The following is a 12,978-nucleotide window of genomic DNA, read 5'->3' as shown; positions in this document are numbered from 1 at the left end:
TCTAATATATTTATAAGATGATTTCTTTGTTGCTTTGAATGTCCCTTCCTCATGGTATAACCCCTGTTTTCACTGTATTTGATGTTGGTATAATTTGTGGAGGGGAAGGGAAAAAAACAAATTGTTTAAGTAGGAATACAGCTAGACCCATTGCAACAATAGGTCAAACTCTACAAGACACTATGTTGAAAATGAACTTTACAACTTCAGGTGCATGTCAGGGGGTGTTGTGTGGGGGAAGAGTTGGGGGGAAAGGATGGTAGGGGACAAACAAAGAAGGAGGTAACAATGCTCAATAGAAAATGTACTCATTACCTTGCTCATGTAACTGTAACCCCTCTGTACAGTATTTTTACAATAAAAATGAACAAAGGGAAAACCTCCCAGGGAAACAAGTGAGAGCCGGGGCTTGCCCAGCTGCTGCTCCTGCTGCCTCCACCTACTACATTGTTTCTCACATGCAGCATAGCTTTTGATTGGACTTTCTACAAATGCTCCTCAGCATCTCGGTCTCTTTTGTCCTCTGCCCATGTCTTTTGCAATGTCCCTTCTCATATAAAGGCATCAGTTTTGATTCACACAGTAAAACAGCAGCCAGCCAAGATTCTCTAAGCAGGACTTATTTTAATATAGGAAATGAGTCTTTTACCACTAGCTTCTTAACTCCTGAGGTAACCTGAGAACTTGGAGCTAGGAATGTGGGATTCTCTAGTACTGTGAAGCTGCAAAACAGCAGCCAGCCAAGATTCTCTAAGCAGGACTTATTTTAATATAGGAAATGAGTCTTTTACCACTAGCTTCTTAACTCCTGAGGTCACCTGAGAACTTGGAGCTAGGAATGTGGGATTCTCTAGTACTGTGAAGCTGCCCTAGGATTTGGGCCACAGAATACCATGATTCTCCATCTTGTGCAAAAAGACAGGGTGAGCCTGATGCTCTCACTTGCCCCAACCATCAATCTGGGTGATTCTCTAGTACTCACCTTTGATCAGTTGTCAGCCTGTTTATATCAATAAATGCTAAATACTCTGCTGTTTTAAAGAGCTTAGAATGACTCCTTATGATCCAACTCTGCAGGAAACAAGAATGGAACAAGAGTGTCAGAAATGGGCTTCCACAAAGCAATCATAATGATTGAGATAGCTGACAGCCCAGGATGGTCACTTTTCCTCAAGCTCTAGACATATTCCCCCTAAGTAATGGCAAGAGAACCCACATATTTTTTATTCTAACTTTTGTCTAACAATATGGGATCAAGGGGGGAAAAAGCTCATTAAGTCATGGAAGAAAAAATAAGAAGCTGGGAATTGTGTGAAACAGAACAAATGTTCCATGACATTGCAGAAAAACAATAAATTGAAAGAATTTCTTAATAAAACAAACCAGATGCAAAAGAATACTACAATATATATAATGAAAAATAAATTATATGGCTTAAGGATAATTTTCCTGTTTGTGCAGATGACTGAAGGCTGTAATTGTAGCTACTCAGGAGGTTGAGATCTGATAATTGAAGTTTGAAGCTAGCCTGGGCAAGAAAGCCTGTGAGAACTTTATCTCCAACTAACTACCAAAAACCCAGAAGTGAAGCTTGGCTGAAGACTAGAGCACTAACCTTGAGAACAAAGGTTGGGGATAACATACAGACCCTCATTTCTCACCACAGTACAGGCAAAAATATATAATTTTTTGTAATGATATGCAGAAATATTTAAAATTGATGCAGTCCCATGAGTCATTTCTGCCTATATACCCTGGGCTACAGCAGTACTATTTATAATTATTGTGCCTTTAACTTCAAGGATTTTTCCTATTGTAGTTTAAAAGCTTCACTTCTCATATTAATATCTTTGATCCATTTGGGATTGAGTTTTGTAATGATGGGACTAGGAAAGTAGAGTCTGTCTTTTATATATAGAAAACCAGTTTTCCCATTACAATGTTTTTTTGTTTGTTTGTTTGCTTGTTTGTTTTTTCTGCTTATGTGGTGCTGAGGAATAGAACCCAGGGCCTCATGCATGCAAGGCAAGTACTCTACCACTGAGCCACCTTTCCAGTGTGTACTTTGACAATGAAAAAATCAGAAGGCTATAGCTATGTGGGTTTATTCCTGGGTCTTATCTCCTGTTCCACACATCTTCAAGTAGTACAAGCCTGCCGGGAAATGAAATTCTAATCAAATGAATTCCAATGAAATGACTTTATAGGTGTCACTCTATGAGCCTGTTGCCTGTAGGAGATCTTTTCTCAGAGGAGTTTTTCACAGGAGTTCATTTTTTCATGAGGTTCCAAACTTTCCATGGGTGTTTAGTCAATTTCTGAGATGCTCTCAGTGAACTTTTTCTGATATCCTGACACAAACCCTCATGTTAATGGCACTAGGTCCTCAGATTGGTCTCAATTTGTCATCCTTATCTCTATCAATCAAATAGTTGGGCATGCATTTATAAACAATTACACCCAAATTAGAGCCACTATTTTTTAAATGTCAAAGCAGGAGATATAATTCTACATAAAATTGAGTTTGATTTTCCATTCTTTCCTTTACCCCTTAGCATAGAGCTTCGATGATCTGCCTCTAGAAGATTTCCAGAAAACTGTTTCCATTTTCAGTTTGACCACAAGAATCAGAAGCTAAGCCTTTGCTCTTCCCAAAGGATTCTTTAGTTCAAATATATTAAAAGTTCTTTCTTCCTCCTCCATTCTCATGTCATTCCATCCTTTGGTAAGTCAGTCAAGTAAGTCAACATTAGTGATAGAAACAAGACCTGACACTGGGAAAAACACAAAATTCACCTGGAAGCAAGTCTTGATCAGTCTTTGCTTGCTAAGTCCTATTATGTTGATCCTAATACTTGAACCTCCAGTTCAAATGCAAATCAGTGCAATTGTTACCATTGTCCTATAGAGGAATCAGATGATGGATACAGACTTTAAAGAAAGGAGGTAGTGTTGAAAGCAAAGATGTGCATCAGTTTCCAAGCTAATTGGCTTGCTTTCTCAATATGAGCAGGAAATGAGTGGTATGGAAGAATGGTTTCTGTGAGGCTGAGCATGAGGCTTGATTTCTGTGATACAGAACCATACATGTGCCATTATACTCTTTCTTCAGTGTCACTCAGGACCCAGAGGGTCATAGGAAACACACATCTTAGGCCACAAATTACCCTGTAGCAAATCAATACTCAGAATTAATAGTGAACTTATAGGTTTTTTCTTAAACTGTTAGAAAATGTCTGAGGAGAGGAGTCATTTGAATTTCCTACTGAACCTGACCTTGAAACAGATAGAATAGAACCAGCTTTGTGAATATAGGAGAAAAGATGCACTCTCTACACACTGGTATGCCAAACTCAAAATCCTATAGCTTGCTATGTCATAAGGCAACTACCAGACGGCAAGCAAACCACACAATCAGCAAAGCTGAGTCCATATCTTGAAAGGCATGGAGAGCAGTGATGCTCCCTCCTTGTTAACAGGAACCAAGGGGTAGTAAGTTCCCAGCACAGCTGTCATGCTGCACACAAACCTGAGGCTCACACTGCCATGATTCTCCATGTGTGTGTTACTGAGTATTTTCTAATTTTCTTGATCTGTAATTTTCTTGATCTGCACACCCTGACAATGATGCTCCTTTTCACCAGGTTTCTGGAAATGGAGTAAGAACTCCAGTTCAATGGTGGACCCAGATATGTGAGAACAAGTGCTGCAATCTGAGGGCGACAAGCCATGTGTGCACAGTCAGCAGGACTTGGCCTTGAGAATTCTCAGTAAGACAGAACACGATGAAGGCCACACCTTCTAAGAGATTCAGAAAAGAGATAATTGAGTGTACATGGAAGGAATTGGTGATGAAAACACTGAAATTCTAGTGGTATCACAGAACCTGTTTCCCAGAAGCCTCGACAAAGAGCAAGACACACATTAGATGTAAAATTTACAACCTTACCAACATGTCCTCCTTATGTGTCTAAGGAGAAGGCATGTTGGCTGGGAGGAGACTGGATGAGTGACAGTTGCTGACTTTCCTCATGATTGGATAAGAACTGCAGGGATGTCAGCCAGTCCCACAAAGTAGGCAAATCTCTGAGCTCTGAATAACTCAGACTCTCAACCTAGTCATGGCCTCTTTTCTAAGTTCAATTCCAGTGAGTGGTGAGCATTTTCTTTCACTGAACCCAAGGCCACCTCTTGAGGGGGATTGCTTCTTTTATAGCCCAGAGCAAGAGTGTCAGCCCTGGACAGAGGCTCCTGATCCTAATCTCTCCATTTTATTTCAGTGCCTGAAAGTTTAAGTCAGCTTTCATGGCTTAAAACTTGCAGAATCCAAATGAATAATTGCAACAATAATTTCATACTCAATATTTGGTCCTGACTTTTTACTATCTTACCACAGTAAGATGTCCATGGCATCTACAATTTTTATCCTACTTAGATGCATTGTGATGCATCATGAAGATTCTTAGAATTCCTGTACTCTGGGGTGTACATGATGAGGGTTCTTCTGAGAAACTTGGCTGGGGTGTCCAAGGAAAAGACTTGATGTGATATCTGATTGATCAAATTTCTATCCATGTTTTTCCAGACCCAAGATGTTTCTTCAGTGACACCTTTACTGGCTTGAGAAGAGATTAAGACTCGACTCTCTTTTTCTGTCTCTCTCTATGTCTCTGTCTCTATCTGTCTCTATCTCTCCCTGTCTCTCTCTCGCTCTTGCTCTCCTAAAGATGCAAACAGCCACACTGGTATCCGGGAAGGCATGATTTTTCCACTCATTGGGAAAGTATAAAGAAAGACTCATGTGTGGTTTGGTACCAGTGATTTTTGTTGAAGTAATCATGTCCAGTATCAACACTTACCATTTCATCCTGATGAACTGTGAGAAGTAATACAAAATGATACAAAAGTAGCAAAGTATGAGAGGTCTCAGATTAGGAAAATTACAGTCTATTTTGTTACTAGGGATAGAAGACACCTGAAGCATCAATACAGGCAAACGTGTGAGTCATTATTGAGGAATCAAAGTTAAACTGCATCTACAAAAATTTGCCTCAACTTATATTGTAAAGGTAGTGACTAAAACTACCACAAAATACTCTTCAATACATTCAGTGTAGGGGACACTACTACACTGTTGGCAAGGATGTAAAGTTGTTAAACTACTCAAGAAAGAAGAATGGACTTTCCTTAAAAGACTAAACATGACTGAAAGGGGTAACAGTGCTTAAAAAGGAATGTACTCATTACCTTCCTTACGTAACTGTAAACCTCACCACATTCATCCCCTTTACAATAACTTTTTATTTAAAATAAATAAATAATAAAACATTACTAAATTAAAAAATGAAAAAAAGAACTTCCCTATAACCTACAAATCCCACGCCTGGGCATTGATCAAAATGACCACAAACCAGATCATTATCACAATCATGTTCAGCACATCTAAAAATATGGAATTAACTCAGATGCCCCTCAGTGGATAAATGCATCAAGAGAATGTGGTATGTAAATGAAATAGAATTCTATGCTTCTATCAGAAAGAATGGCATTGCCCCAGTCATAGGAAATGGAAAGACTTGGAAAATATTATATTAATCAAAGTAATCCAGACCCAAAGTAACATAGGCTGCATGTTTTCCTTCATTTGTAATAATTAGAATGTGCCTACAAATCTACAAGTAAGCCCAATGGATAGTAAAAGATAAAAAAAATACTCCTGGAAATTATTAACTTAACAGGACTATAAATATTCACAGAATGAGACCAAAGGAGGATATTCTTAGGAAAGAATCACAAGGGCTCAAGAGCTATGTACACATGATTCTATAAAATTGTGCTTAGCCAGATGCCAGTGGCTCACGTCTGTAATCATAGCTACTCAGGAGACTGAGATCTGAGGATTGAAGTTCAAAGCCAACCCAGGCAGGAAGGTACATGAGACTCTTATCTCCAATAAACCACATAGAAACCAAAAAGTGGCACTGTGGCTCAAGAGGTAGAGTGCTAGCCTTGAGCTGAAGAGCTGAGGGACAGCACCCAGACTCAGAGTTCAAGCCCCATGACTGACTAAAATTATAAATAAATAAAATGACGCTTATGGAAATGAACATGAGGAAATGGCAACACAAGGTTTTTTTTAATTGTACTGTTTTCAATTTTCCTATTTTTCTTCATTTTTTCTCCTCTTTAACTGTTTTTGATTCATGACCTGCTTGTCTTGTATATGTTTATCTGATTTGGGGAAGGGAAAGGGACACACAGAAACAGTGGTACAAAGGGTAAACTACCATCAGTCTCACTCACTAGACACTACCTTGGAAAAGAACTATAAAACTTGTTGTGGAAGAGGATCTGGTGGGGGAGGGGTGACACTGTTCAAAAAGAAATGTACTTTCTGACTTATGTAACTGTAAGGCCTCTGTACTTCCATTTTTGATCAAAACAATAATTTTATTTAAAAAGCTATTAAACAATTAGGCACCCATGCCTCATGGTTGTAACCCTAGCTACTCAGTAGGCTGAGATCCAAGGATTGCAATTTGAAGCCAGCTCAGGCAGGAAAGTCTATGAGACTCTTATTCCCAATTAACCATGCAAAATCTGGAAGTAGAGCCATGCCTAAAGTGGTATAGCAGAGTGCTAACCTTGCGCACAAAAATCTAGGGAACAGCACCCAGACCCCGTGTTCATATCCCAGAATTAATACACAGATACGTGGGGTATATAAGCTAGGTGCTTATATCCTATTCATGAATGTGAGATATGAGAATGGTTGTACAATGCCAACCGGCACAAGAAATTCCATGAGAATATTATGTCCAATTAATCACCAAAAAGTCAGAAATTGATGTGTTGTTCGTATGGTAGAACATTAACCTTCAGGGAAAAAGCTAACAGACAATACTCAGAGTTGAAGCTTCAGGTACAAAAACTAAACTGAATTGAAAAAAAACAAGCAACCAAGAAAGGAAGGAAGGAAGGGAAGGAGGAAGGAAGGAAGGAAAGAAGGAAGGAAGGAAGAAGGGAAGGGGGGAGGGAAAAAAAAAGAAAGAAAGAAAAGAAAGAAAGAATGAGAGAGAGAAAGAAGGGAGACAGAAAGAAGGAAAGAAAGAAGGAAGGAAGGAAAGAAAGTAGGAAGGAAGGAAACAAAGAGAAAGAAAAAAACAATTTTCAGAGTATATGTACTTGGTAAAGAGAAGACAAAGTGATTTTTTTCAGGAAATTATTTAGAGTGAATAAAAGATCTAAGAAACAAGAATATATATCAATACATTTAAGAAATACCCTGTTAGACCACTTGCTTCTGTGCATTATACATTTCAAAATGTCATGAAACTGTCTTCTACAGGCAAATGGTCTCCAGGGACAAACACATTCTCTGCAGGCACTTTATTTTTCTGTCCTCTGGGACATGTGTGGATACAAGGCCTATGGTGACTCACTGAGTTGAGCCAATCCTGCAGCTGTACCCAGCTTTGCCCACCCCTGCTGATTTTCATGTGCCTAGAGCACAGCCCACTGCCCTGAGCACTTATTCATAGGCTGCTCACACCCTGTGCAGTAGTCAGTCCCAGTAATACACAGCATGGACATGAGGACCCTTGCTCAGCTCCTGGGGATCCTGCTGCTCTGCTTCCCAGGTAAGGAAGGAAAATGCTGGACATTAACCCAGCCTTGTATAGTCAGGGTTGTCTGGTACTTCAGGGAAGCCTCTTGTACCATGATGATCAAGGTGGAAATTTGTTTTTATGTTTCTACTGCCAGGTGCTAGATGTGACATCCAGATGACCCAGACTCCATCCTCTTTGTCTGCAACTCCAGGAGACACTGTCTCCATTAAATGCCGGGCCAGTCAGGACATTAGCAATTGGTTATCCTGGTATCAGCAGAAACCAGGGAAAGCTCCCAAACCCCTGATATACAAAGCATCTAATTTAGAATCAGGTGTCCCATCCAGGTTCAGTGGCAGTGGATCTGGGACAGATTATTCTCTCACCATCAGCAACCTGCAGACTGAAGATTTTGCCATGTATTACTGTCAACAGTTTAAAAGTTACCCACCCACAGTGATACAAGTTACAACATAAACCTCCCAGGGAAGCAGAAGTGAGAGGCTGGGCTGTTCCAGCTGCTCCTCCTGGGGCCTCCACCTGTTGACAGAGCTTCTCAAATACAGACAGACTCTGAAGGTCACTCAAAGATTTTGGTAGAAGTGGCTGGGCATAATTCTCCCTACTCTGGCTCTCTATGCAGTAGTACAAACATGACAATGCCCTCTTGATTCAATAGAGCACACAGATCACATCACAGGAGGATTCTGTGAGAGCATTATTTGGGATTTATTTGTAATGTTGAGACATGCTAGTTAATCCAAGCAGATTTTATATTTTCTAATAAGATAAAATTAAATAAACTACAGCCAATCTGAGACTGGGTTATGTTAATGAGTCAAGCTCGACACAGAAATGGAATGCTGTCTGGTGTACCCTCAGATGCAGATCATCTACATGTGAAACTGGAGGCCTCCTCACCTAGGTCCTTGTCCTGTCTAGACACCCAGTGGTGGGTGCTAATGCTCTCAACTGCTTGTAGAACCAACAGGTAACCTCCAATCCACCCCTCCACCCTAGTGTCTGCCTGCAGATTTCCTTGCATTCTAAAGCCAATGCTTCTAACTTTCCATCTCGTGAGGACTCCTCACCCAGAAACTCTATAGAAAATATTGGTGCAAATGGTTCAAGAAGTAAATGATGAGAAATGGCCACACAAAACAAAAATTACAGCAATCTACTCTCCATTGTGTTCTAGAAATGTCTCTTCATTGTGTTTGCATGGATTTGAAAAAGGTATTATTTTTTCCAGTAATTAATTTTTATACTCCTCAATATGTTGGTACAAAGTTCATCAGCAAATAAAAAGATGCTTTGTTACTTAATTTCTCGATTTAATGTCTCCTCTTATTTTTTGCTTCATAGAATTTGGAGGAGGTCATACTATACAATTTTGTATATGAGGAAGTGATAGTAAACATTTCAGCATGTAATACAGTCTAATGGAAAAATGTTAAAGTATTTCAGCACTGAGTGTGATCTTTGTCATAGAATTCTCATATGCTTTAAACCATTAAGGTATTTTTCCATTATTTCTGTCTTCCTTAAATATAAATATCTTTTGAATTATCATGAAAAGCTATAGACTTTTAGAAATATTTTCAACTACTAAACTCATATTATCTTGTTCCTAATCTTGTTTGAATGGTGAATTATGTAGATCATCCTAGATTATTTTAAAACTCATCTTATTTTAAAATGGCTTTCCATTTGTGCAATATATTTAACTGCTCAAAATGGAGTCCTTGAGAGAAGGAAGTGGGAGAAAAAGAGTTTAAGAAGAGGAAGAAGAAAAAAGATAAGGATGGTAGGGGGAAACAGAGGAGGAGGCAACAATGCTTGATAAGAAATGTACTCATTACCTTGCTCATGTAATTCTAAACCCTTTGTATGGTATTTTCATAATTTAAAAAAGATGAAATTTCCCTTTCTTAACATTAAGGTTGACAATTTGAGAAGGTGAAAGGAAGTTGGTCAGAGGAAATTGTTGTCAAGTAAGCTGAAATAAGATTCAAAGACAAGTGAGAAGTGAAACACAGGACTGTAACGAACTGTAATCAGATGAAAAAGGTTTGAAACTCACACGAATGTATTCTGATACTGGTCAATTTCCTGGTACTGGGATTGGAACTCAGGCTTTGAGCTCAGAAGGCTGGCATTCTCCCACTTGAGCTGCACTCTCACTTCAGTAAATTATTCTAACAGTTACACTGATGAGGACACTGAGGCAAAGTTAGGCTAAGGAACTGGATTGGAACCACAGGGTCACTAATCATAAGGGGTCATGTTCCTAAACCAGCTTTCAATTAGGCCCTGCATGGTAACAGGTGGACTATGATTATGAATGAAGTCCTTTATCTTGAGTGTGCAAAGAAGTTTCTGGAATTGAAATAGTACAAATAAAGTTTTATGGAGGCAAATAAAGCAGATGGAAAGCAAAGGAGTAATGATATCCAGAGCTACAGGAAAAGTGCTGCTCTGAGTGCACATGCAGATGTCCTTGGACAAAGCATGGCTTACCCAATTCCCACAATTTGGAGGAGCAAGAAAATACAACCTGGATTCCTCATGGACCAGGACAATGAATGTGGTTCTCTAAATTTATGGAGTAAAAACCTGAATATAGAGTTATAGATAATAAAATCTTCAGGGAGATAATGCCATTTACTCTGGGGTTAGATAAGGCCCACTTCTTCTGTGCTATTGAAACACACACACACACACACAAGCTGTTGTGGCCAATAGAGTGATGATTTTTACCAATTCTATTAACAAATGAGGCAGTTTCAAGACCCTCATGAAAGATGACTCAACAGTAAATGTAAGATGGCTGTGCAGTATTAACTTCTGGCCCATTCTTAGGTTAAACCTCATCCAATCAAGCACTAAGCACCTGGAAGCCTTGGTGCTTGATAGAGAAAAAGACTATCATCATTTATACTCCTCTCCACAGATTATGTTAAATAGTTTTTGGCTGATTCTAATTGATAGATGACTTAGGAGTTTACAGGCACTCAAGTATGCAGTCAGGCTAAGGTGAGGTATTTTCTCCCATAACCACTAGGTCTTGAGTAACTCTACTGAAACAAAGAAGAGGCAAATGGCTCTAATCTGGAAGCTAAGCTTGACCCTTTTCAGATGCTTTGCATGCTCCTCCCATTCTGTCCTGCTGTAAAGACCTCATATCAATGCCAAGCCCAAGGTCTGGGGAAGATTTTTCTCTTGTAGGATCCATGGCCGTTCAGCTAGGTTCAATTCCAGTGAGTGGTAAGTATTTTCCTTCACGGAATCCAAGACCACCACATGGCAGAACCTTTGTTACCCCAGGTTCTCAGCTCCATCATTCTGGAGGGAATCTATTTATTTTACAGCCCAGAGCAAGAATGTCAGACCTGGACAGAGGCTCCTGATCCCAACCCCTCTATTTTATTCTAGTGTCTTAAAGTTAAGGTTGGCCTTCACATCTCCACACTCACTGAAACCACATAATTAGAAAAATGAGTTCATACTCACCTGACCAACCTCACCACAGTAAGATGTCCATGACATCTGACTTCATCATCCTACTTAGATATAATGTGTTATATCACCAAAACTCTCAGAATTCCTAGACTCTGGGGTGTGCATGATGAAAGGAAAGATGGCTCCTCTTGCTTTTAAACTGCTCTGAGTGTCCAAGAAAAAAGCAAGATATAATATCAGATTTATCAAGTTTCTACTCTCCAGATCCAAGGTGTTCCTTCCAGCACATCTTTACTGGCTTGAGAAGAGATCAAAACTGGCAAGTAGTCTTTCTGAGTCTGTTTGTCTGACTCTCTCTCTCTCCTCTCTCCCCATCTCCTACCTCCTCTCTCTTTTCTCCTCACTCTTTCTGGTCACTGGGAAAGGATAAAAGACAAGGGCATGAATGGTTGGGTAGCAGTGATTGTTTTGAAATAATCATGTCCAGCAACAAAACTTAGCACTTCATGATGGTGAACTGTGAGGAGTAATATCAAATGGTACAAAAGTGGCAAAATATGAGAGGTCTCAGATTAAGAAAAAGTCCAGTTTATTTAGAAACTAAAGTTTCAATCTTAGCAATTTGTCAGTCATCATTGAAGATCAAAGTAATACTGCATCTGCAAAGAATGCTTCAACCTATATTCTAATTGCTGTGACTGAAACTCCGACAAAATACTTTTCAGTGCACTCAGTATGTTTTATATTATCTCCTTTTTCTTGTGCTTATTTCTAACATATATATAAGATGATTTCTTTGCTGCTTTGTATGTCTCTCCCCCACAGTATAACCCCTGTTTTCACTGTATTTGATGTTAGTATAATTTGTGCAGGAGAAGGGAAAAACAAATCGTTTAAATAGGGATACAGGTGGACCATTGCAACAATGAGATTATGTCGAAAACTAACTTTACAACTTTGGTGGGGGAGAGGTTTGGGTGGGGGGATTAGAGGGAGGATGGGAAGGGGAAACAAAGGAGGAGGTTACAATGCTTGAAAAGAAATGTACACATTATCTTGCCCATGTAATTGTAACCCCTCTGTACAGTATTTTCACAATAAAAAGTTAAAGTAAGATAAAAGTAAGCCAGACCCCCTCCCCCCAAAAAAGAAAAATGAACATTACAACTTTGGTGTGGGAGGGGATGCAGGGGGTTGGGGGGGAGATAGGAAAGGATGGGAAGGGGAAACAAAGTAGGAGGCAACAATGCTTGATAAGAAATGTGCTCATTACCTGGCTCATGGTAACCCTTCTGTACAGTATTTTCATAATAAAAAATAACAAAGAAAGAAATCAAACAGCTGGGCAGCTGTGCCTCACACTTGTAATCCTACCTACTCAGTCGGCTGAGATGCAAGGATAGCAATTTGAAACCAGCCCAGGAAAGAAAGTCTATGAGGCTTTTATTCCCAATTAACAATGCAAAATCTGAGAGTGGATCTGTGCCTCATGTAGTATAACAGAATGCTAGCTTTGAGCACAAAAATCTATGGGACAGCACCTATGCCCTGAGTTCAAATCTCAGGATGAGTACACACACACACACACACACACACACACACACACACACACTTGAAATGGAACATTTTAGCAGGGTGGAGATGGCTAATACCTGTCAACCTACCTACTCAGGAGTGTGAGATATGAGAATGGTTGTTCAAAGACAGCTTGTTCAAAAAATTCCATGGGACTCTTAACTCCAATTAACCACATAAAAAGGCAGCAATGGAGGTATGGCTCATGTAGCAGAGGATTAACATTAAGGGGAAAAGCATGAGTTCAAGCCTCAATTACAAAAACTAAACTAAGCTAAAATGAAAGAGAGAAAGAGGTAGGAAGGGATGGAAACACAAAGAAACATAAAAA

The 12,978-nt window shown here is 39.4% G+C and overlaps 1 pseudogene and 1 gene segment (V, D, J or C); both read left to right on the top strand.

Annotated features, from left to right (window-relative positions):
* Positions 1-7,530: 7,530 nt before the first annotated feature.
* On the top strand, positions 7,531-8,102 carry LOC106001077. The segment is given in 2 exon segments: positions 7,531-7,640; positions 7,765-8,102. Coding segments are annotated over 2 exon segments (378 nt in total).
* A 4,735-nt stretch (positions 8,103-12,837) lies between these two features.
* LOC106001059 overlaps positions 12,838-12,978 on the top strand; it is a 2,343-nt pseudogene continuing 2,202 nt past the window's right edge.

This window comes from Dipodomys ordii, unplaced genomic scaffold, assembly GCF_000151885.1.
Source record: "Dipodomys ordii isolate 6190 unplaced genomic scaffold, Dord_2.0 Scaffold261, whole genome shotgun sequence".
NCBI classification, from domain to species: Eukaryota; Metazoa; Chordata; class Mammalia; order Rodentia; family Heteromyidae; genus Dipodomys; species Dipodomys ordii.
The sequence above is the reverse complement of the archived record's forward strand: the minus strand, read 5'-3'. Positions and strand labels throughout refer to the sequence as shown.